The 26,245-nt window shown below is 43.0% G+C and overlaps 1 protein-coding gene across 1 annotated transcript in view; it reads left to right on the forward strand.

Annotated features, from left to right (window-relative positions):
* The window catches only part of scap (SREBF chaperone), a 115,114-nt gene that overhangs the window by 55,895 nt on the left and 32,974 nt on the right, over window positions 1-26,245 (forward strand). The window contains exons 8-14 of the mRNA XM_083634307.1: window positions 7,520-7,646; window positions 10,820-10,932; window positions 11,866-11,960; window positions 12,324-12,422; window positions 13,729-13,941; window positions 20,930-21,288; window positions 23,264-23,413. Of these exons, the coding sequence (XP_083490433.1) occupies window positions 7,520-7,646; window positions 10,820-10,932; window positions 11,866-11,960; window positions 12,324-12,422; window positions 13,729-13,941; window positions 20,930-21,288; window positions 23,264-23,413 (1,156 nt within the window). The remainder of the gene's footprint in view (window positions 1-7,519; window positions 7,647-10,819; window positions 10,933-11,865; window positions 11,961-12,323; window positions 12,423-13,728; window positions 13,942-20,929; window positions 21,289-23,263; window positions 23,414-26,245) is intronic.

Below are 26,245 nucleotides of genomic sequence, written 5' to 3' on the forward strand. Positions count from 1 at the left end.
ACATACCGTGATAAAAAAAATTGCCATATCGCCCAGGCCTAGTGCATCCCCCAAATCACATTAATAATTAATAATTAGTAATGTTGCTTTTACAATGTTACAATGTATTACTGTAGCTCAAATGCTAACCGTTTCATGTATGTGGATGGAGTATGCAAACGCCATTAGCGCCAAGTTCCAGGATGTATAGTGAAATAAAAACACTGATTTGGGTGGTCTAACCTAGTTTGTTAGTGTTTTATTCAACATTTCTAGTCAAGTACAGTCCATTTGGTAGTTTATATTTGTCCAAAAACATCTATTATTATTTTTTCTTTTGTCCTGGCGGCCCACCTGCAGTACCTCCACGGCCCACCAGTGGGACGCGGCGCACAGTTTGGCAATCACTGCTGTAGAGAGCCAAAGTGACCAGCGCATGCAGGGCGCAGGCCCTATAACAGGGTTTGTCCACCCAATATAGTCACCAATTTAGTCACCAATTTGTAAGCCGATTTGTTCCCACTCAGAAACCACAAGACCTGCAGCTACTGAACTTGGTAGGTAGGTTCACAGAGTCACCTTTTACTATGGGCGGAAAAATTACACTAGTTGACCACTAGGTGGCGCTATAACAGCCCTCTTTATATTTTGGTTGATAACTCAGGGCTCCAGAGTGCGTGTATTTACACACATTTTCCCCCCTTAAAATCTGCCAGTGCGTATAAATGTTTTCATAACACGCACTCGTGCACCTTGGAATTTGTAGCGTCTTTCTCTCTCTCTCTCTCTCTCTCTCACCCTGCTCTTGTGCCACGACAGCATGCAGCGCTGTCAATCTAAATCTCTCACATAAGCCGTTTTCACACATGCGCGTTATACCGGGAAATGACCAGAGAATGGTGTAATGCCTTCATGTGTGAAAGTTGTTTTCCGGTATAAGCGCGGCCCCGTCATCGTGGACATTTCACCAGTTCGGAGGTTGTCACAAGAGCGGTATGTCTGCTTCATGTGTGGGCGTGCCGATTTCCCCCCCTCCCCTCTCTGCTCGCAGTCCTTCAGTCCGCAGCAGCAGCCCGACACACAGGGACAGACACAGCGAAAATGGCAGCAGCTTGTTCTAATCTGAAGCCGCCCAATGCTTGTTGAGAAAGCAAATGCACGAAGCGAAATGTGGAAGTATTTTGCTTATGTTGCTGACAGCGAAGGCAAGCCCGGACACATCAAATGAAGCCAGTCTGTAAAAAGTGCTTCAACGCGACGCAGGTGAACGGATAAACATCGAACCAGCCAGGCTATTTCTCTGAGGGATCCCAAGTTGGGATTCCCAACTTCTTCAAAGATTTCAGTTCAAAGACTGGTTAGCGAATGTGAAGGATACAACATACATGCCCTCTTAAGTCAAGCGAGTGTGATTTATTGTGTGACAAGCGAACTTATTTCACCATCGGAGTTTTGCCACTCTCCTCCGCCCCCCGCCTGCTCTGCAGTGCCGCCCCACCCCCCAAAATACAGGTTATTTGACGGCTATATTCACACATGTGAGCCCTCAGGTGTGAAGGGAAATTCCGGGAAATGGCCGATATTGATTTACAGGCAATGTTCCTGTACGCATGTGTGAAAACGGCTATAGAAAGACAGGGGAAATACAAAAATAAAACGTTTTCAATTACTTCTGAGTCCTTTAGACTTGGGCAGAATCGTTTTACTTTGAAAATCCAGCTGGAAGTCGTATCGTCCTTATCGCTAGTACAACACAGGACGGTCTGCAGCCAGCCATCCATTACTGGTGTGACCGGCAGGCCAGACTCACTCGTACCGGAATCGGAGTCACAAACAGATGGAATTAAAATGTGTCAGATGGTGGTTTTGTACGCGGGAGACAAAGCTACGGCTTCAGCAGACGAGTTCTGACTAACGTTAGTTTGGCTGGCAACAATGACATCTTAGCGTCTAATGTTAGCATCGCTAGCGGGATGCTAGCTAATGATCAAGCAAATTCTGGGATTACTAATGTTACCCAACATGTAATTCAAGTTGTTGTTTAACATGCAGGCCAACCGGCTAGGTGCAGGTTATAATACGGATTCCACTGCATGTTAAGAAGTGGCTATTATTGAGGCACTGGAGCAAATTACAAAACGGTAATCAAGCTGTGACAGAACTAAAGCATTTAGAACTTGTCTGATCACATCTGGTGGCATAACTGGTCTGGTTCGGTCGGGTCGGGTCGGGTCGGGTCTGATCGTTCTTTCTTGGCACACCTCACACCGTTTAATCTATGAAGTGTGCCAAAGAGGTAGACTCATGCCTAGACTGTGTGTGCGTGTGTGCCAAGGCTGTTCCTGTGCGATGATCCTCACACAGGAACATTGTACACCACTGTAAGAAAGCAGCCAGCTAAGACCAGTGGCTTGCCAATGCAAACATTAGTTCTGGACACACACACACACATACACACACACACACACACACACACACACACACACACACACACACACACACACACCTTCTCAGATAGAATTGCCTCATGTGGACGAGCTTGGCGTGTGTTGGTGACAGTTTAAGCTACAAATTGCTTGTAAATTGAGTTTTGGTGTTTTATGACCCTTGGGCCCATGAAACTAAAAAAAAACACTCGAGCTTCAGAACTGCATGGGTGTCATGTGTCGGTGACAAAAAAATATATATTTAGAGAAATCTTGAAGACATTTATATTACCCCCTTCTATTGTTAAGCCTATCCATTTTCAATTCTATTGAAATTTATTAAAGTAAAAGTATCAAATTTAAAATGGACAGTTTCACTAAAGCAGGGTACAGGTATCTGCAGGCCTTTACAAATTCTCAAATTCAGATTTAGAGGTCTTAAGAAAAGTTGTGGTTTCTTGGTGCACTGTTGTTCAGGTTAGCAAGACCAATCTTCTAATGGTCTAAAGTTAGTTATTTTCATTTTCAGGTTTATTCCGATTGCAAAAGCAGTCTTATATTTCATTTTAATTGGCATAATGGCATTTAAAAGGCACTTAATTTGCTGAAACTTGCAGACACCATGTAATGGAAAGCCAGGCGCACAATAGTTTATTGTGACTCAAATCCAGACTGTGGCTGGTAATGTAGCGTCTTTACAAGCCACTTTGGTAGCGTTCAATAAACCTGTTTAATAGAATAGTGAGCCAATATATCAGTCGTTGTAGCTGTGGGGGTTAGATAATAACAGTTGAGTATGCGAGGCCGCACTGCGGGAGAGGTCGCAAAGTGAGCAAGCTGCCTCTGCGACCGGCTTCTGCGACCGGGCGAGCACGCTGTTGAGCTGTTTCTGCGACCGGGCGAGCACGCTGTTGAGCTGCTTCTGCGACCGGGCGAGCACGCTGTTGAGCTGCTTCTGCGACCGGGCGAGCACGCTGTTGAGCTGTTTCTGCGACCGGGCGAGCACGCTGTTGAGCTGCTTCTGCGACCGGGCGAGCACGCTGTTGAGCTGCTTCTGCGACCGGCTTCTGCGACCGGGCGAGCACGCTGTTGAGCTGCTTCTGCGACCGGGCGAGCACGCTGTTGAGCTGCTTCTGCGACCGGCTTCTGCGACCGGGCGAGCACGCTGTTGAGCTGCTTCTGCGACCGGGCGAGCACGCTGTTGAGCTGTTTCTGCGACCGGGCGAGCACGCTGTTGAGCTGCTTCTGCGACCGGGCGAGCACGCTGTTGAGCTGTTTCTGCGACCGGGCGAGCACGCTGTTGAGCTGCTTCTGCGACCGGGCGAGCACGCTGTTGAGCTGTTTCTGCGACCGGGCGAGCACGCTGTTGAGCTGCTTCTGCGACCGGGCGAGCACGCTGTTGAGCTGTTTCTGCGACTGGGCGAGCACGCTGTTGAGCTGTTTCTGCGTCTGGGCGAGCACGATGTTGAGCTGTTTCTGCGTCTGGGCGATCACGCGAGTGAACTGCGTCTGCAAGCGGGCGAGCACGTGTGTGAGCTGCGCTGAGATGGGAAAAGTACCCACATTCTTTACTTAAAGGGGGACTGACCCCCCCAGATTTCTTGCAAAACGGTATTCTACTTGATTTGAAAACTCTGCAGGCAAGATGGCCGCCTATACTCCCTTCTGTAGCTGGCAGAATTCCTCCCCCATGAACTAACATAACTTGGCCAATAAGTATAGCCCTTTTCCCACATGCGCTTTGTACCGCAAAATGACCGGTATGTGGTCTAATGCCTGCATGTGAGAAAGGCACCGTGCCGGTATAAGCGCGACCCCGTCGTCGCGGAGATTTCACCACTTTCTAGCCTGTCAGAAGAGCGGTATGCGTTTTAGCGGATACTAGTGAGAAACGGGTGCAGTCATTTTCCGCGACACTCTCAATGGCGAGGTGTACACACGTTGCTTAATGTTCCAGCGGGCATAATCTAATCATTCGCGCACATTAAAGCAAACTGGCGAAATGATCTTGTGATAATAAGAGCAGTAGCCTATGTCAGCTTCATGTGTGGGTGTGCTGTGCTGATTTCCCCCTCTCCTCTCTGCTCGCTCTCTGGCCACAGTCCGACTCCTCCCTAAGTCACAGCCCGACAGGGACTAAGCAAATGCACGAAGCGAAAGTGGAAGTATTTTGCTTACGTTGCCGACAGCCAAGGCAAGCCCGGACACATCAAATGAAGCCAGTCTGTAAAAAGTGCTTCAACGCGATGCAGGTGAATGGATAAACAAGCAAACTTATTTCACCATTCGGAGTTTTGCCGACACGTCACTCCCCACCCCCCACATACAGGCAATTTCGCTGATAGATTCCCACATGCCAGAGGAGAAGTGTGAAGGGAAATGTCCGATATTGACTTACAGGTAATTTTCCGGTACGCATGTGGGAAAACGGCTTATGTAACATACAAAATAAAACAAATGGTAATGTCTTCATTTGATGTAGAATGCAGAGGACATGTAACTGTTTAGTTAAACTTCCATTCCAGGAATATTGCTCTAAAGATAACGTAAATGGCTCGAGACTGTTTCGTCCTGAAACCCACTCGCTTTGCGCCCGAACACAATCGATTTGGGGCTGGAACACGCCAGGATTGGCCAACGCCAACACCAATGCCCAGAACTGTCAAATCAAATCATCGACAGAGACGCCCGCCTCCCAGTATTTTCAGTGTATCCGAGATAGATATCATAGAAAACGTTATGAATATAGCCACGTTATAAACAACAAACTAACGCTGGTGATCCGTATGGAAACAGTGTTACTCGAAATGGTTAAAAGTTATATCAATTTGGTCATTCAGTGGCGTTTTACTGCCATGTAACATAACTAACTAGCGGCTAATATTAGCCACAGTAGGCGATTACCCATGGATGCATTGCTCTTAAAGGGCTCGCGCCGCAAATACCACCGTGACGTCACGATGTACCAAATCTCACATTCATTTGAGGGCACAAAAAAAAGCAGTGTTGAACCCATAGAGGGAACTTATGCTGCTGAAAATGATACAAATGGTACAATGGTAACAGTTTGGTCTCAAATGTGGAAATTTTGACCAGAATTCTTCACACACCACCCCCAAAGTCATATTGGTTAAAAGCTGAAAAAAAGTGTTTTGGGGGTAAGTTACACTTTAAGTAGAAGTACAGTTACTTGTGTAAAAAATGACTGGTAAAAGTAGAAGTACCGATTCAACTATTTACTCAAGTAAAAGTAAAAAAGTACAGGCTATGAAATGTACTCAAAGAGTAAAAGTAAAAAGTATTTTTACCGGATGTTTCTGTGCCTAACTGAACATCACGTCATATTAGTAATATAATTTGAAGACTATTGAACTTAAAATATCCCCTACAAACATGTTTTTATACATCTTAAAACTCTACTTTGATTAATGTATGCTGTGGTTTTTCCACAAAAACAGTCAAATTATCATTAAAATCCTTAAAATGACATCTATTCCTCCCTCATTAATATTTCCAGGATATATGAATATGCAAATTGTTAATCACAAAAGTGCTGGTGTTTACTGCAGCCACTTCCGGGGTTACGGCAGCCAATCAGCGTTGAGCAGTAAGCGACTGTTGCCAGCGAAATTTCGCTCAAGTTGGGATATTTCATCTCGGGCGACGGGCGAATTTTCGCCCTATCGCTCTGTCGCTGTCGCTCGGACGCCCAGCGATTTTTCTCCCGGGCGAATATATGCTCAATCGCTCGTTTGCATTGACTTTGTATGTAAACTCGATGCCAGCGAAAAACTTTTAATAGGTCGGTGTGACTCAAAAACACAAGACAAGATGTAACTATCCTTTGTGCAAGTATCGATAGTATCGATACTTATCAATACTAAAAATTTGAAACGGATACAATACTCATTTGCAACTGTATCGATATCAGCAGTGCTTTCTCTTAATGAAAAATCAAACATACCACTGATTTCTCCCTCCCTGTCATTGGTGGGTATCTTTTGCTTCAATAAATTCAAAGTATTCTGATAGGCTGATCACTAGAGCAGGTGTAATCTTCTGTGTAAGGTCAAAGTTTTTAGTGAGTTTTATCAGGCCTAGATTATGGAGAAGCGTGCGTCTGTCCGTCCATCTGTTTGTTTCTTTTTTATGCCTCTTGATGTGTTGTCATCCCGCCGCGTGGTATCAAAAATGGTATCGAGTATCGATATTTTCCTGGGTATCGGTATCGAAGTAGAAATTCTAGTATCGTGACATCCCTAGTCTGATCAGACAACTATTACGCCATGTAAACAAGAGACTTGAGAAAAAGAAGTTACCATGTCAGAGCCTCTGGCTCATTCGGGTCTGCAGTGTTGACAACTTCAACCTCACTTTCAGCGGCATCGCTCATGTTGCTGGTTCCTCTGGCTGACATATGGATCACATTATTCACAGACGCAATTTCTCAGCGCGACCGAGTGTCCGTCCCTCGTCTCTTTTATGGCAGCGTTCTCACGTTTGGTGCGTCGTTCTGATACATCGATACATGATGTGGTTTGGTGGGTGGAATGTGCACTTCTTTTCCAGGTTATGTCCACGCCCCCTTAGGAGACTGTCTAGCCAATGAAGTTTCGTAACATTGACAGAGAGCCAATCACTAGCTGACATTTAGAGGACCGGACGAGTGCCATTCCATACTATTGGCGGAGCCTGGAATGAGCTATCTCTATTCACTCTGCCCCGTTTCTTATCGGTCTTTCTTAATCGTTGTTGTTGTGCATTAAAACTAAAGTAACCTTGTTTTGAAAATGTAAGGAGTAGAAAGTACAGATACTTGTGTTAAAATGTAGGGAGTAAAAGTTAAAAGTTGTCAGAAAAATAAATACTCAGTAAGGTACAGATACCCGAAAAATCTACTTAAATACAGTAAATAATTATTTGTACTTCGTTACTTCCCATCTCTGGAGCTGCATCTGCGAGCGGGCGAGCATGCGTGTGAGCTGCGTCTGCGACCGGGCGAGACTTCAAGGGCAAACCAAGGCATGGTAGAAATGAGCGCAGCCAGTTCAGCGGGCGAGCCAGCGAGGGGCGCTAGTCAAAATAAATAGAATAGTTTCTCTCCTTCCCTGCAGGTAAGATCGACATGGTGAAGTCTAAGTGGGGCCTGGCTCTGGCTGCTGTGGTGACGGTGCTCAGCTCGCTCCTCATGTCCGTGGGACTGTGCACGCTGTTTGGACTCACGCCCACACTCAACGGAGGGTATGGACATACACATTTTTCACATATTTACACAGTGGTTCAGATTTCCCTGTAATTGAGTGGACAGATAGGCCTTGGGCCAATGGAACAATTGATTTGATTTTGGCAGTGATCTGAGATTAGATGATGTTTCTTTTTAGCCATGATTGTCAAACTAATGGATATGGAGAGTTGACTCCAAATGTGTGTTTGCCGGGTCAAGAAATCAATTCAACTTCAAATGGATGTGGAAGCACTGATCTTTTTGGTTGTTATCAGACTTTTGCCTTCTCCAACTTCCTTCCAGTTCTTTCTTTTTTCTTTTCCAGAAAGATTTATACTCAGGGTTCCCAACTGGTCTGGCAATTTTTGGAATACAATGGAATTTACCAGAGTACCAGACAAAGGGAAATCTGGGAATTTGCTTAATTCTCGTGGGAAGTCGAGGAATATGAGGGAATACTTTGCAGGAATATAGCAGCATGCATTTTTCAGCTTGACATTGGTGTGTCTCCACAACAAACACAGCTGGAGTAGAAACCAGACCGTTTCCCCTTTAGAACCTTTCTGAGAAGTTTTCTAGACAAAATGAAGAAACCAGGAAGGAAGGAATCAAAGTCATGAAACATTGCTTCAGGGCATGCCTGTCTACCTGCTTATTTTCAACACTGTCTTTATATCTTTTTATAGTTACATTTAGCATGTTCAAGTGTTGAAATTGACAGTTGTGTATGTTTATCTGTCTATCTATTATCCTGATTTTACTCTGATCTTATTCCTATTGTTTCTTTGTTTTGTTCTTTGTGCTATTTGCTGCTGCAATGGCCCATTAAAGTTTCATCATTAACTCTTATCTTACTCACAGAACGAGACAGATTCCCTGACACACTTTCACTCAGAACACACACACACACACACACACACACACACACACACACACACACACACACACACACACACACACACACACACACACACACACACACACACACACACACACACACACACACATTCACTTTCCACTTCCTCAGCATTGACTTTAGGCCTATATAGATTTGTTTACAGCAGGCAGGTTCAGAGTTTTTTTTTTCTTTTTTTTTGTAAATATATTTATTGGGTTTTCCTTTTTTTTTTGCACAACATGTATTGACATAAATACATGTACATGTACATACACACGAATACAGAAACGAAACAAAAACAAAACACACACACAAAAAACAAAACAAAAAACAAACAAACCAACAACTATAAAATAAAACAAAAAATCAATTAAATTAAATTATTCAAGCAGTTCTTACAAGGCATTTACATTCCTGGTGTGCGACCTTCTAGGTATTCTATAAATCGTCCCCATACTTTATGGAAGTTTTGCATTTTCCCTTTGACGGCATAAGTCAATTTTTCCATGGCAAGCACATTGGAGAGACTTTTAAACCACTGTTCAACTGTCGGTGCCTCCGTGCTCTTCCAAGACGTTGCAATACAGTGTTTAGCCTGAAGTGAACAAAGGTTTAGTAACTTTTTATTTGCCCCTGTCAGTCCTAACCCAGGAGGGGGTAACCCCAGAATGAATACCTGTGGGCAGATCGGCAATGCAACAACAGTAATGTCAGATATAGTTTGTATGACTTTTTCCCAAAATTGCTTAATTTTCGGACAGCTCCAGAGGCAATGAAATAGAGTGCCGACTTCTAGACTACATTTACTACATAAATCAGGATTATTGTTGTCAAAATGATGTAACAGGTATGGAGTAATGTATGTATGCATAATCCATTTATATTGTAGCAGCTTGAATCTGGTATTGATAGTCTGGGTTTGTGCATCATGGCAAACTGTCTCCCAGTCATCCTCAGAAATCTCTACGGCAGGTTCAGAGTTGATGTGTGACTGTTGACAAAAAGAAGGAGCAGGGTGTGGATGTGGGCGGGGCTTCCCATAGAGGGCGGAGATCTACCCATGTTGACATTTTGCGGCCAATCGTTTGAGGCCGATTAGAATGTCGACATTGTGGCGTGACAACGGCACACTGTCATTCAACCACTGACCGGCATCCATGCAAAAGCCCACAGTGGGCTGTGTGTGTGTGTGTGTGTGTCTTCAAACACACACACCAAGGCATAACCGTGCAGTGCATACATGCTGCACATGCCGCTTACTCATGACTCCCTCTACAGAAGCGGGTTGTTGAGTGGGAGTCGTGTGTGTGTGTGATGTAACTGGCAGAGCTGTTGACAGTCTCCTGTGTCTCCCTGACCCAGTTATACACTTACCTCTCCCAGCTTATCTACACTCTCTCTGCTAATCTTTGTGTAACTTCAGAGTAGGAGTAGGTCAGAGTAGGAAGTGACCTGCAGACTCTCCAGCCAAGAGTCTGCAAATTTTGGCTGTGGCCGGTCAATTTTGGCTATAATTTTTTTTGAAGCAGCCAAGCCTTGTAGTTTTCCTTGTATAGCCGATATTTATTGGTGGGGTAGGGATGCATGATATGGACTTTTTCAACCGATAACCGACAATAATTTCACATTTTTGTATTTTAAAAACAAGTTCTTAACCTATAGTTGATGTCCCTGAGGGTGAGAAAGGATAAGCGTGTAGTGAGCAAAGATGGATGATGTAATATAGAGCTAGCCAGCCTGCCCTGATGTCACGTATTATTCTCTCGCGTTCTATTCCCGCTGTTCTCAGCATTGAGTGTCACAAACATGGCGTCAACTTGCAAGCTCTATTCCATAGCTCTGATCTAACTCACTATACCCACTACAAACTGACATCACTATTGTCAACACAAAACAAAGAACACTTGTGAGTTCTGACTAAATGTTAATTTATTTTTCCTAGTAAAGTGTATCACTCAATACAAGAAATAAACAGGCTTTTATAGTAGCGAAAGCCTATGGCTGCATAGTGTGCAGATAAAAAAAACAACAATGTCAAAATGCATATTAGACTGTTATTTTTAAAGTGGTAACTTTACCGACTGGGCTACTGTATCAACACAGCAAGCATTTACGTTAGCCCTAGTTAACTTAACGTTAGCGGTTAGTGGGTTGCTTTTTGAGTTAAAGACGTGACTTTTCATTTCTGGTAAAGCATGAGGGTTTTTATATAGTTTTTATATGGTTATTCCTGTAAATGTGTTTCTCCATGTTAGTCTGAAGGTTGTCCTTGTGTCTCTTGTCTCTGTACAGAGAGATTTTCCCATACCTGGTGGTGGTGATCGGCCTAGAGAACGTCCTGGTCCTCACCAAGTCCGTGGTATCCACTCCCGTCGACCTTGAGGTCAAACTACGCATCGCTCAGGGTAATGTGTGTGTGTGTGTGTGTATATATATCAAGGTTTAGACATTAACACCAGTCGTTGGTAAATTAGTACACTCTGTCCACTCTGTTGCATTGGCAGGCAACCACCCATCATTAAAATACCATATCTATTTAAAAAATCTGTTTGGCTAGCAACCACCCATCATTTAGATACCGTATCTATAGTTTCAAGTTTCAAGTTTGGTACTTTATCCATCCCTGAAGGGAAATGAAGGCATTACAGCAGCAATAACATCAGAACACAAAAGGATTTGAGTCACAGAAAAAGACAGTAGGGACACAGACAAATTAAATATGTAACACAGTAAGTAACACATAGAGCATAAGCAGTGCATAAAACAGTGTAGAAACTAACAGCAGTCAATAAGTAATAAGAGTAATAACAATAACAGATATTTCTATAATAGAAAGAAAACGTTCATAAATAAGAACAAGATGTACACGTAGCAGATTTTTACATTAACAGTTTTTGTTGTGATACCTTATGGCAGCAGGCAGGAAGGCCCGCCGGATCCGCTCTGTGCAGCACAGTAGTTTGAGGAGTATTTAAGAATCAGTTTGGCTAGCAAAGTCATAAAAGTGGCTAGTAAACCTTGGATGTCACCAACTGCCATGGTCATTGGATAAATCAATACATTTAATTAGTCAATTTCCTGCCAGTTTGTGTCTGAGGCTTAGCTAAACCCAAGCAAATTGAGTTTTGTCGCCTGTCTGTCTCTGTGTAGACACATTTAATAACTCAAGAACAATTCATGATAGAAACTTCATACTTAAGCCACAGGTTCCCCATATAGAGTAGATCTTTTGGGAACACCTTGCTGCATATATGTATATGTTAATGAGGGAAAATGGCAGGTCATTAGGGAGCTCTGGTGCCTCTAGTTTATTTATTTTGTTGTTTGTTGTTTCCCAGGCCTTAGTAATGAGAGCTGGTCTATCATGAAGAACATGGCCACTGAACTGTGTATCATCCTCATCGGATACTTCACTCTGGTGCCAGCTATCCAGGTAACTCCTGTGTTTCAGTCGGATACTGCCGCATAATCACATCTACTCTGTTATAAGATTTGGGCCTGTAGAAAATACTGAGACAGATTTGAAAATATACAGTATGAAAATAAATTAATATAAAAATAAATGAAAATGGATGCATATAATGTGCAATAACAGTGAAAAAAGAATTGATATGGGAAAAACGCAAATTTTTAGTTAATTTCACATTCAAATCAACAGGTACCGTTAGCGCCAAGCTAACAAGTTAGCCTTACCTGTAACCAGTGCATACAGTACTGCTAGAATCAAGCTAGGTAGTCAGCGTGCCACCAGCTGCTTGTGTTTCAGAGAGAGATGCTAACAGTGTCTCTGTTGCAGGAGTTCTGTCTGTTCGCTGTGGTCGGCCTGGTGTCTGACTTCTTCCTGCAGATGTTCTTCTTCACCACTGTACTATCTATAGACATCCGCCGCATGGAGGTGAGATCACGCACGCACACGCACGCACGCACACACACACACACACACACACACACACACACACACACACACACACACACACACACACACACACACACACACACACACACACACACTCACTCACTCACTCACTCACTCACTCACTCACTCACTCTCCCTTTCTCTTGAGCAGATATAGGTCACACATGGGGTGAGATGGCGGTCACACATAGTTTTTGCAGATTAATCTTTTTCTAATGTGTGTTCCTCATGTAGAACCTCTTCTAACACTCCTGTTGGTCCTTTCTCCTGTCACATACTGAAACCTTTCACTGGTGTTTAGCTCAGTGCTAAATGGGAATAAGCCCCATAAACTGACTTGAAATCCCACACATTTACATCCAGTGAAAGAACCCTTAAGCTCTCATAGGCTAAACACGTGCAGATATTTAAGTGATCAACGCCATATGGCTAATGAGAATTCAAGCAAGACATTGCATAATTTCTATGCTGATCGTTATTCGGTGGTTCAAAATGTAAAACTGGTTCATCAGTGTTCACATTGTTATTGACTTAAGTCAGTGAGTACAACCAAATGCACTAGCCCATTCAATTAATGTTAAGGGGTTTCTCAGGATGCCAAAAGGTCAGGAGCTTGAACCTGTGTCCTCCCTACTCACTGTACCAGCCTGCAAAGAGATCAGATAACATGAGATAACATGAGACATACTTTTATTGTCCCCATGGAGAAATGTGTCTTGGTTTCTGTGTCACTTAAAATAAATCATCAGTTCCATCCACATCATGCATACATATATCATACATATATCATACATATATCATACATATATCATGCAAAAACAAAAAACTAACAAACACATGCATACAAGTGAACATACAGATTCCTACAACCCAGTGCACATTACATAGCCTGTTACTGATCAATTATTGCGCACTGTATTTATATAGAATATTCATATGCAAGGAAAATTCAGCGTGATTATAAACACACAATTTGTTTAGTAAAATTACATTAAAAAGAAATAAAGATAAAGAAAATGGTAAGGACACATGCGCGCGCACACACACACACACACACACACACACACACACACACACACACACACTATATGTATGTATATGTATGTATATATATATATATATATATATATATATATATATATATATATAATACTCCAGTATATAAATAAACCTCTATACCTATGATTTAATACACAATAGCATATGTTACTGTATGTGTATATGACATAACAATCATCGCCGTCATCAATCGCACATAGTTTGAAACTTCTCCCTCTCCCCCCAGCTGGCCGACCTGAATCGCCGGCTGCCGGCCGAAGCAGGGCTGCCCCCTCCCAAGCCGGGCCCCCTGCGGCCCCGTGAAGTCCCCCCGCCCCCGCGGCCCCACCCCCACACCATCACCCTGCAGACCCCCGCCTTTAGGAACCTCCGGCTGCCCAAAAGGCTGCGGGTGGTCTACTTCCTGGCCCGCACGCGCCTGGCCCAGCGCATCATCATGGTGAGCAGGGAAGACGGCTATGATGTGTATTCTGTGCTGCTGTGTGTCTTGCACTGTTCCTCCACAGTGTTTGTGAGGATTCATCGTGTTAGTATTTCAACTGCACAAACATCACCAAGATAAATACTTGCGTATATACTTATAGTGTATTTGGAAATTAAATGGAATATAATTGTGAGAAGGGAGAGATTCGAGATGCACAGAAGTGGGGAGAAACTCTGGGACTGTCTAGGGAACTTTGATGGAAGTGAATGAGAACTGCTCCTCCCTCCCTTTTAAAGGGATAGTTCGGTTTGTTTGAAGTTGGGTCCTATCAGCTAGTCACATACACTAACGTAATTAGGTACAGTGTTCTGGACGCTGAGCGCAGTGTCTAACGAGATCCGGCACCCAGAGGAGCAGCCTCGCGCAGCCTCACCAGCTTTTTCTCTCTCAGTACTGGGGGTCAACAACTAAAACGTAATTTAGCCACCTAAAACACCTAAAACAACGCCCACCTAAACAAATCGATATCTGTGTACATGCACGCTCTATTTTGACAATTTTCAGCGCTTTACTTTTCCGCAAAACAGCAGTTTCATTCGGCACTGCTTTTTCTCCCAGCCGTACAACCACCGTATTCCTCCGCTAAAGCCAGCACAGAGCACAGAGCCGCGGTTTACAAAACAGGAAGAAGAGAGATAAAACACTGACTTACTTTAGAGACAACAAGTCACCTGGCCTCTTTGGTCTGGGTCGTTTTCCACAATTTATCCTGGGAATGGTGAATAAGGTTTGCAGCCAGGGCACCCAGGCATTTAGACAGCAGGCGCATCTCTCTGCCTGTTCACTCTCTGCAAAAGTTCCTCTTCTGTATTCTCTCTGGTTCATAATTGTATCCTCTAGGGCTGTGGCGATTCACTTATCTCCCGATTCGATACTATCACGATTCTTGGGTGCCGATTCGATTTATATTGCGATTCTTAAGTATTGCGATTCTACGATTATTGCGATTCGATATTACGATTTATTGCGATTTTTGTTTATTTTTTTCTTTTCTTTTTTCAGTTTGTTTGCTTTTTTACCCTAGATTAGAACATGGGAAAAGTTGAATCATACACTAGAGACTGTATATTATATATCATGAGTAGGGCTGGGCGATATAGTTAAAAACAGGGGCGGACTGGGATCATAATTCAGGCCGGGCATTAGATACCAAGCAGGCCAGGCCGATATGGGCCAACGCGCGTGAAATTTGGGCCGTTTGAAGCCAGATTTGGGCCGTTTGAAGTCCAATTTTACAATGAGATGCACCCACTTTAACCCTGAAGTGTAATTATTACTTCAGACTAACTAATAAAGTAATAAAACCACTAGTAAACCAGTAGGCGGCGCCTGGCCTGCTGTTCAGTGAGTGGCCTGACTGCAAGCACCCAAATTTTTTTTTTTTTTTTTTTTTTTTTTAATTTGCGATTATCGATTCTGGAATAAAAGATCGATCCAAAAAATCGTGACATTAAAAATCGCGATACTTAGGTGAATCGATTTTTTCCCCCACCCCTAGTATCCTCTTGTCACCAAGGTGAATGGCATATCATCCTCGCTATCAAAATCACTTATATTTTCGTCCGTGTATTCTATTTGTTGTGTCTTCAAACCGGGAGAAATAAAATAGCCTACCCCCAAATAACTGCGGAGTAATCCAGTGCTGCGGCTCTGACCTGGCTTTTAGCGGAGGAACACGGTAGTTGTACGGTTTGGAGAAAAAGCAGTGCCAAATGAAACTGCTGTTTTGCGGAAAAGTAAAGCGCTGAAAATTGTCAAAATAGAGCGTGCATGTACACGGATATCGATTTGTTTAGGTGGGCGTTGTTTTAGGTGGCTAAATTACAGTTATAGTTTTAGTTGTTGACCCCCAGTACTGAGAGAGAAAAAGCTGGTGAGGCTGCGCGAGGCTGCTCCTCTGGGTGCCGGATCTCGTTAGACACTGCGCTCAGCGTCCAGAACACTGTACCTAATTACGTTAGTGTATGTGACTAGCTGATAGGACCCAACTTCAAACAAACCGAACTATCCCTTTAACACCCTTCAACTGTTGACCTGCTCTGCCCTTGAGCATGGGTTAGTACTAACCCTAACCCTAACCCTCTGCTCTTGAGCATGGCCTTTGACCTTAACTCATTCCCCGCCAGAGGTTTAGAGAATAAGTCACTAGCCACCGCCAGGGCTTTGGATCATTTTCATTCATTTTCCAAGACCCACAGAATATTTTCTTCTATGACTACGTAAAGACTGAATATCCCAAAAGAAAGAAGAGCCTCTACTTTCATAGGAAAATAAAAAAGTTTGATTCTACCTTCATCCCTTCTTTAGTTATCGACACCTGAATGTAGGTCATTTTCACCAAAAACAGCAGTCTCTGACCAGAAAGTGGAGGAAAAGGCATTTTTGTAAATGGTAAATGGCCTGAATTTATATAGCGCTTTTATCCAAAGCGCTTTACAGTCAGTAGGTACATTCACCCATTCACACACCGATGGCGGCAGGCTACCACGCAGGGTGCTGGCACACCAACGGGAGCAATTTGGGGTTCAGCATCTTGCCCAAGGACACTTCGACATGCAGACTGGAGGAGGCGGGAATCGAACCAGCGACCTCTTTTATCCAAAGCGATTAGCGGACGACCCGTTCTACCTCCTGAGCTACAGCCGCCCTGTAAATGACATGTCATCTTCACGGCTCCTGACTCGAATAACTGCCTTGGATGGCGGATACTGGCCAGTGTTATAGAGAGGCAAAGTGACCGCCTACTTCCTGCTTATGGGGAACTTGTCATTGACTTATCTGACATTCTATGGAATAGGAGTCTGTCTGTGATACAACTCGGCTCAGTTAATAGTAGACACCAACTGATTCAATTTAAAGTCACTCACCGTCTTCACTATTCTAACCATAAGTTGCACAGGATTTACCCGTCTGTCTCACCACTGTGTGACAGGTGTTGTGTATCGGAGGGCACTCTGTCTCATGCTTTTTGGTTCTGCCCTTCACTGACTGAGTTCTGGGCCAAAGTATTCGACTGGTACTCTAAGCCTTAGAGTACCAGCTACCTTGTAGGCCTTAGAGTCTAAGGCCTACAAGGTAGCTGGTACTCTAAGGCCTACAAGGTAGCCCTTCAGCCGAGGCAGAACTTGCCATCTTCGGCTGCTCGGACTCCTCTTTGAACTTCCCTACAGCTGTGCAGCAATCTCTGACACGGGACAATCGTTGCCAAGAAACTCATTTTACAGCAATGGAAGTCCCCCTCCCCACCATCTTTTCAGCTATGGTTGGCGGGTATGATCTCTGTCATACGGATGGAGAGACTTAGGTTCCTGAGAACCAACTCACTCTGGAGATTTTCGGGTGTTTGGGGCCCGTTTCTGGCCTACCTTGACGAGGTTAGGGTCTAGGGGGTGATGATGGGTGACCCGTGTGGGACCCCATGCCATGCATAACCTTTACAAGCACTTTCATTGTTGTAATATTGGAGTTTGTGTGTGTGTGTATATGTTTTTTTTTCTTTTCTTGTCGTCTGAATTTGTTGTTGGTTTTTTGTGTTGGTTATTTGTGAAAAAGAAAATAGAGGGAGACTGTACATTCTGAGTTACATAAGTGCCTTTTAAACATGAAGTCTGGATCATGTCAGGCTAGAGAGAGCAGGATGTTTTCAGGTTTTACCTTTTTAAACATGAGGGGTCTTTGTTTAGAAACAACTGGATATGAGCAGTTTTTTCTACCAGTTGGCGGGGGGGGGGGGGGGGGTAGCATGTATCGATAACAAGAAATGTGATAGGAAACAGCTTTAGCGAATTTGTAACCAAACTCCATTCAAAAACATTAAAAACATCTGTTAAAACAACCGTTTTAACAGAGGGTCCATTCCTGGCATTGTGCCAAAAATGAGGCAGTCAAAATAGTGGTCGCACCGTCGTCAATCACTGTGGGTGATTTATTTTACAAGTGGCATTCAAGTCATATCTGACTAGTTTTAAATTTATTTCTCCCCACAAAAGTTAGGCTAGGCCTATATGTCTCGATATAGGCTATCAGTCCGTCAGCACCTATCCTCTCCGCAGTGTGGACGCACAGTCACACAACACTGCCTGCCTCAAATGGCTGCCTCACACAATAGAATTGGCTGCATCCAACTCGAGCAAACTTCTCAGAAGAGACTAACGTTAGCGACAAGAGTAAGTAAGTCAATTGAGATAAGAAAATGTCCCTGGAGGATCCAAGATGCCCACAGGGCTTACTGAGTGTCTCCCATCCCCAGAAAGAAATATGGAACATGAAATATGAAATATGTTTAAATATATTAAATCAGATTAGATAAATGGAAGAAATAGGTCTCTGGGTTTTTTCCAGCACTTTCAAAGTCAAAGCAACTCTGGCAGGAATCCTGTACTTTTATATCTTAGTTTACTGGACTCTATCCACCAGGGAAGTTGTTAGAGAAGATTGTTTATGAGCAAATACAAGAGTACTTCTCTGCTAACAACTTGACTACTATGTTTCAACACGCGTATAAGCCTGGTCATTCTACCTGTACAGCCATTACTCAAATGTGTGATAGTTGGCTCACCTCTATCGACAGCTGTAAGCTTGTAGGTTCTGTTTTACTTGACTTCAGCGCCGCTTTTGACGTGATCGACCATGACATTTTAACGTCCAAACTTTTATGTTATGGATTTTGATCTTCTGCAATCCATAGGATCGAGAGCTACCTGTCGGCAAGGTCGCAGCGAGGGTATTTTAATGGGGCGCTATCTAGCAGTAGAGCCCTGAACTGCGGGGTACCGCAGGGAAGTTGTCTTGGCCCTCTCCTCTTCTCTATCTTTACAAATGATATGCCATATGCAATCAAAAATGCTAATTTAACAATGTATGCAGACGACTCTACTCTTTATTATGCGGCACCCTCATGCACTGAAGTTAACCAGGTTCTGTCTAGAGAGCTAAACATTATACTCAACTGGATAAAGGGAAATAAAGTTATACTCAACATATCAAAAACTATGTGCATCATTTTTGGCTCTAATTATAGATTATCACAGAATCCTAAAATCAATTTACTGATAGATGGTCAGATTATAAAGCAAGTAAAAACAGTAAAACTTCTAGGACTTTGGCTCGACTGCACATTGTCATGGTCGGATCACATCAATAAGGTGGTCGCGAAAATGGGTAGAGCTGTTGCCATCACAAGGAAATGTGCATCATTTGTTACATCATCGGCACTTCACCAAATTGTCTCCTCATTAGTTTTGTGTCATCTGGACTACTGCTCTGTGGTGTGGTCATCTGCAGCTAAAGGCCTTCTTGATAAGTTACAAGTTGCACAAAACAAGGCAGCTAGGCTGGTCCTTGGGTGTTCCCCTAGGACTAGCATAGCTGACATGCATACACGTCTCATATGGCTCACTGTTGAGCAGAGACTATCATCCATCCTACTTTTACATTTTCACAAAGTTATTCATACCCAAACTCCTGGTTTTCTTTTCAACAGCATTTTTTATAGCTCAAGTACTCACACACACTCCACTAGAGGGGCTAGTAGGGGACAACTGATTTTGCCTAGACCCAACACCAACTTTATGAAGAAGAATGTCATATACAGATCTATAAAGGCCTGGAATTGTCTACCAGGAAATATTTCCTCCATTCATGGGAGGGTTGGTTTTAAAAGGAAGTTAAGGTCCCAGCTGCACTCTCAAACACCAGCAAACACACATTGATGCTCAGGACTACACTTTAACACTACCGTAAATTCCGGACTATAAGCCGCACCGGTGTATAAGCCGCACCTGCAAAGTTGACTATTTTTTTCTTATATAAGCCGCACCGGACTATAAGCCGCGGGTGTTTTAATGGTATTTTTTTTTTTTTTTTTTTTTTTTTTAATTGTGTTTTAATGTTTAATTACCATATGTAAGGGTTCATGCACAGAGGGGATTGTCGGGAAAGAGATGGCTGTTTGAGGAAGCTCCCATTTATTAACATTTCAACAAAACAACATAACACAACACCACCTGTGTTGTTTTTTACAGTGCACACAGTGTCATACAGTGTCATACAGTGTGGTGAAAAGAGGGCAAGAGAGGAAATTAAAACTTATTATAGTTATATAGGATTTATAGTTAGAAAGAGTGCTAAAAAAGAGAGATTTTTTTTTTTTTTTTTTTTTTTTTTTTGGAAAAAATCCATAGATAAGCCGCACCGTTATATAAGCCGCAGGGGCCAAAAAAGGCCAAAAAACGGGAAAAAAGGTGCGGCTTATAGTCCGGAATTTACGGTACTTGGAATTTTATGTTTTGAATAGTAGTGTCTTTTTAGAATAAATTGTTGTCTGCGCAATAGGCCAGCTATATAATTAGCTGACCAAACTATTGTTGTTTTTCTATCCTATTTTGTATCGGTTTTTACTATGTTTTTCTGTGATTTTCCTGTATTGCAATGCATTTAATATTTCTTATCATTTTTAATATGGTATTTTACTACTGCACTTTACTGTCTACTGTTTACAATTGTTTGTAACGTAATGTGTAATGTGTTTGGACCCCAGGAAGACTAGCGGTCGTTTCGGCGGCGGCTAATGGGGATCCTTTTAAATAAACAAATAAACAAATAATCCAGGGATGTAACAATACTGAACAAATCGTCCACAGTCTGCTGAACAGTGCAAGTCTTCTACAAGGATATCATGGTAAACTAAAACTGAGACGAAAAAGGTGTTAAAAAAACGTAAATTGAAATTTAATTTTAAAGACTGTGAAAATAAAATAAATAAGTACAATAACTACAAATAAATTGAAAAAAGTCATTTTTATGGCATTTCTACTTTTTTGCTGTAGCGAGAATGTACAGAACTGTGACACCATGGTGTCGAGCCGTACATTTTGTGAAGCGTTAACAGCCCTACTATCCACAGTTGTGTGAGTGAATGTTCACCCCTTTGTTTCATTCCCAGGTCGGCACGGTGATCTGGATCGGCATCCTGGTCTACACTGACCCGGCCGGCCTGCGCACCTACCTGGCCGCTCAGGTGTCAGAGCAAAGCTCCCTGGGAGACCCGGGTGGCGGCGGCGGCCTGGGCGTGGCCCCCGTTTTCCACGACCCCACCAGCACCCTCAGCGTCCTGCCCGCCCCCGAGCCCACCCCCCTGCCCGAGAACCAGTCACAGGGCCACCACGGCGCCCTGCCTCTGCCCCAGGCACCGCCCTCTGTGCCCCAGCTGATGGGGGCAGAAGACGAGGAGGGCTGGAGGAGGCTGTCCTTCAGGCACTGGCCCTCGCTCTTCAGCTACTACAACATCACTTTAGCCAAGAGGTGGGTGCTGCAGCGCAGGGAGCTAGCCGCAGTGAAAACTCATTAGCCTCTTTCACCAGCGTGGTGACATGAAGGGAGAATTCTGTTGTTAATCAAATTTTAGGTCGATGCCTGTAAACATAACTGGGTTAGAATAGACTGATTCAGGTCATACCTTCATTATCTAATTACTCCAATATTAAACACATTACCTTTAAATGATATATGCCTCCATATAGGCATATATATATAAATGTATAAATAGGTAAGTCATTGCATGGCATACCATGTCATATATTTCTCCAAGTTGTGATAATGCCATCATATGAATGACTGCATCAGTAATCATGAATGTGCCATTCAGCTGTCATGAAGCCCCTGCTCAGGTGTTACCAATTAGAGGGTGACATGGGAGTGGTTTTTCACTCCCGTCCCATCCCACTCCCACATCCCACATCCCACTCCCACTCCCACATCCCACTCCCACATCCCACTCCCACATCCCACTCCCACTCCCACATCCCACTCCCACATCCCACTCCCACATCCCACTCCCTCTCCCACATCCCACATCCCACAGAAATATTTCAGGCTGTCCCAATCCCGCTAGAATGACTCCCATCCCGCTCCTTTTTTTTCTTTTTCTTTTTGCAGTGGGGTCGACGTTGCAGCAAAAGTATTTAATTGGTCGGCATTGTTGAATGCCGACATGCCTGCTGCCAACAGGCATGTCGTTCTCGGCAAGGACACTTTTGTTATTGAAACACAGACAACATGCACGCTCCTATCTATCTGCATTTGCGGAGACTTATTATGAGCCAATATATCTCCTGGACATTGCCTTGATGAAAAAAACACAGCAGCTAAAAGTAATAACCTGTCAGGACACTGGAGAGGTGCGTGCGGCTTGAATCTCCAAGACGCACGCATTACGCATACACACCATGTGTCTCACTCACTCCACATGACACCTGCTCAGCCAGGCAGCATACACACCATGTCTCTCACTCACTCCACATGGCACCTGCTCAGCCAGGCAGCATACACACCATGTCTCTCACTCACTCCACATGGCACCTGCTCATACACACCATGTCTCTCACTCACTCCACATGGCACCTGCTCAGCCAGGCTTTACACACCATGTCTCTCACTCACTCCACATGGCACCTGCTCAGCCAGGCTTTTCTGCATTCGCTCTTGGCTCCTGTTTGGCTTTATTTGTGGGAAGCATTTTGATTCAGTTCCTCATAATGCTTTTTACCTCCGCTAAATTGACAACTACGTCGTCGGGTGAATCAATCAATCGCTCGCGCTTGGTACCGGACTGCGTTTACTTTTGTTCCAAATAGAACTGTGGTGTTGTGATTGCAAAATATATTTGGAAAAAACTTTCTAAAAAAACAAAAATAAAAAAGCATATAGGCGGGGGGTACGGTGGCGCAGTGGTAACCGCTGTCATCTCACAGCTAGAAGGTCCTGGGTTAGATTCCCACCTGGGACGCTGTGAGTGCTGAAGGAGTGCGTGCCCGTCCGCATGTCCTCGAGTGCCCACTGCCCGGGTGGGGTCGTCAAAAGGGCCTTTCTGTGTGGAGTTTGCATGTTCTCCCCGTGCCCCCTGGGGGTTTCCTTCATATAGGAACCCCTCACCAAAACATGCAATATCCTGGTTGCTGAAGTGGTTCCTCCTCTGGTCGTTCGGGGCGCCTGTTCGGAGGGAGGGGAACTCGTTGGAATAGCATGATCCTCCCACGTGCTATGTCCTACTGGTGAAGCTTCCCCTGTCGGGTCAAAAGAAGCGGCTGGCTACTGCCCATGTCTCGGAGGAAGCATGGAGCCAGTTCCGGCTCTCCCCAGATCGGCAGAGGGTGGAGCAGCAACCATGATAAATAAATTAAAATTAGCACTAATGGGGGAGAAAAGAAGAAAGCATATACATGTAGGCTATAAACGGATCTATTGTTGTCATGATTCCCGCATGTCCTTCCTGTTGCAGGTACATCAGCATCCTGCCGGTTATCCCCGTCACGCTGCACCTCAGCCCCCAGGAGGCCCTAGAGACGCGGCACCCTCAGGACACCAGACACCCTCCACCCCCCTTCCCCAAGGTCTCCACCGACCTGCAGACAGACCTCACCCTCTACAAGTCAGTACACACACACACACACACACACACCTTCCAACTTGATTTTAAACCTCTAAAGAAGTAGATCAAGTCTTTGCAAAATGCAAACTAGGACTAGACAATATGACAAATAGTGCTGAAACGATTAGTCTGTCGATTAATTGATTAGTCGATTACTAGATAAAAATTTTGATGATGGAATGAAGTACAAGGCCAGGATTCTGTACAGCACATGAAAGCCTTGTTGAGGAAGCGGTCATCAACACTCTTCCCTCTGGGGAAAGAATTTGATTTAGAAATAGGATAGAAGTAGTAGCAGGATAGAATAGACAGTGGTTCTCAACCTAGGGATCTGGACCCCCCAGGGCGTTGCGACATAATTTTATCTTTAGGAGATATATATATATATATATAAAAAAATATAGCGTACCGTATATATATATATATATATATATATATATATATATATATATATATATATATATATATAACAAAAGAAGGTACCACCGCACACTGAAGTATAGCTTTACTGTGATTTATTCAGCAAACGACGCGTTTCGCTGTAGCAGCTTCATCAGGTTTGCTCATAAACGCGTCGTTTGCTGAATAAATCACAGTAAAGCTATACTTCAGTGTGCGATGGTACCTTCTTTTGTTTTGTGCCTTTGTACCTGCAACCTACCAGCACCTTTCTTTTGGGATATTCAGTCTTTACGTAGAAGAAAATATTCTGTGGGGCTTGGAAAATTAATGAAAATGATCAAAAACCCTGGTGGTGGCTAGTGACTTTTTCTGAAAAACTCTGGCGGGGAATGAGTTAAAGGGCCACAAGCCAAAAAGGCTGCGAACCACTTATGAAATTGTATGAATCATTGCATTAGTTACTGTATGCACAGCACATCAGAGTCCTTGGCCTTTATTATTTGTCATTGAACTGATTGCATAGTGGATGTTGAAACTCCCCTCCAGCAGGACTGCAGTAGAGTTAGAGTAGTGAAGTCAAGTAGAGTCCAAGGTGAATCCCATCCAAGGCTGAGGTCACATAGACATAGATGCCTGGTAGAGATTTAAGCCTCAAAGCCAAGGCTACCATAGAGGATGTGCTAGGGTGGCGTGGAATTTACATTCTTCACACAGGACAACACAGCTACCAGTCATCAGAAATCTGGTAGTGTAAGTTGAAAATTTTGTTTTTTCAGGCTTGGATACAATTTGGGAAAATGATCCATATCCAAATGTTTGAAAATCAGTCAGAGAAATTTGTTCAGTCGCCCTTTTTACCTGATACCTGCAACATTCAAATTGTCTGTTTCATATTAACAAAATTTATTTTAAATAAAAAATAATACAAGACACAACATCCACATAAAACAAGCAACAACAACAACAACAACAACAACAGCAAAAGGGCAGCGAACTAGGGCTGTCAATCTCCCTCTATAATCAAATTCGAATTTCAGTGCTTTATACATTTTAATATTCGAATTATATTCGAATATTTTAATTAATTTTTAATTGAATTTAAAAAAAAAAAAAAATTTTTTTTTTTTGGTCTGAGTGAATTGTTGTCTTCTCTTATGTTATGTTCTGATTCTAAATATAGCTGAATCTTTGGGTTTGACCAAGTAAAACTTTTTCTAAGCATTTTACCAAATGTAGATGGAAAAGTGAATGGTGGATGAATATTCAAAATAATATTAGGCTTATCACAAATAGTCCAGCAATGATGTTTATTTAAGAAAACATGTTCCTTGTACAATGTACATACATTCATTGCATTAGAAAATAGGTCAGATAACCAGAGCTTAGTTAATATTCATCAGTGATGTATTGGTGCTGTCTGAAATGCTAAAATAAAATAATTGATAATAAAAAAAGACACAGCCTTTGTTTGAGCTCCTTATCAATAAACAAATAAGAAAACTTTGCCAAAACAACAATGAGCCATGAACAAAAAAAATTCAGTCACGTATTGCACTTAAGAGCTACATGTTTACATTCAGTATAGCAGCTTCAACAGTCAACTTCAGTTAACAATGAATGAACATACATTTTAAGAGCTACAGGTAGGTTTACATCAGTATAGCAGCTTCAACAGTCAACTTCAGTTAACACTCTTTTCTTCAAGTATGTTGTCAGAACTTGTCACTGTTCTAGTGTTCTAAAAAAAATAATAAAAAAAAATAAAAAAATAAAAAAATTAAATATTCGTTTAAAAAAAATAATAATAATCGAATTTCGTTCATAATTATTAAATTCGAATAATATTCGAATATCAAAATTCGTTTCAACAGCCCTACAGCGAACTGACAATAGAAACCAAGATATCAGAATCAGAATCAGAATCAGAAAGACTTTAATGATCCCCGGGGGGAAATTGGGACAAGTTACAGTAGCTCGCTCACAGAACACACATAGCATAAATAAAATAAAAATAAAAATAAACCGTAGTAATGCAATATTAAGCAATAAGCAGAAAAACACAACATAGCATAGAATAACTAGTAATGCGATAGAAGCAAAAGCACAACATAAGTAGAATGTCTAAGTAGCAAAATACCAATACGTAGAGTAAAGTACGGTAAGTATGTATATGTATATATATATTCCTATATATATTAAAGTGCCTTTAACAGTCAACCCACCTCCACTGTAGTAAACAGGGACAGACAGAAAAGAAATCTCTCTCTCTCTCTCTCTCTCTCTCTCTCTCTCTCTCTCTCTCTCTCACACACACACACACACACACACACACACACACACACACACACACACACACACACACACACACACACACACACACACACACACACACACACACACACACACACAGAGTAAAATTAACTAAGTGAA

This window comes from Poromitra crassiceps, assembly GCF_964638095.1.
Source record: "Poromitra crassiceps genome assembly, chromosome: 1".
NCBI lineage: Eukaryota > Metazoa > Chordata > Actinopteri > Beryciformes > Melamphaidae > Poromitra > Poromitra crassiceps.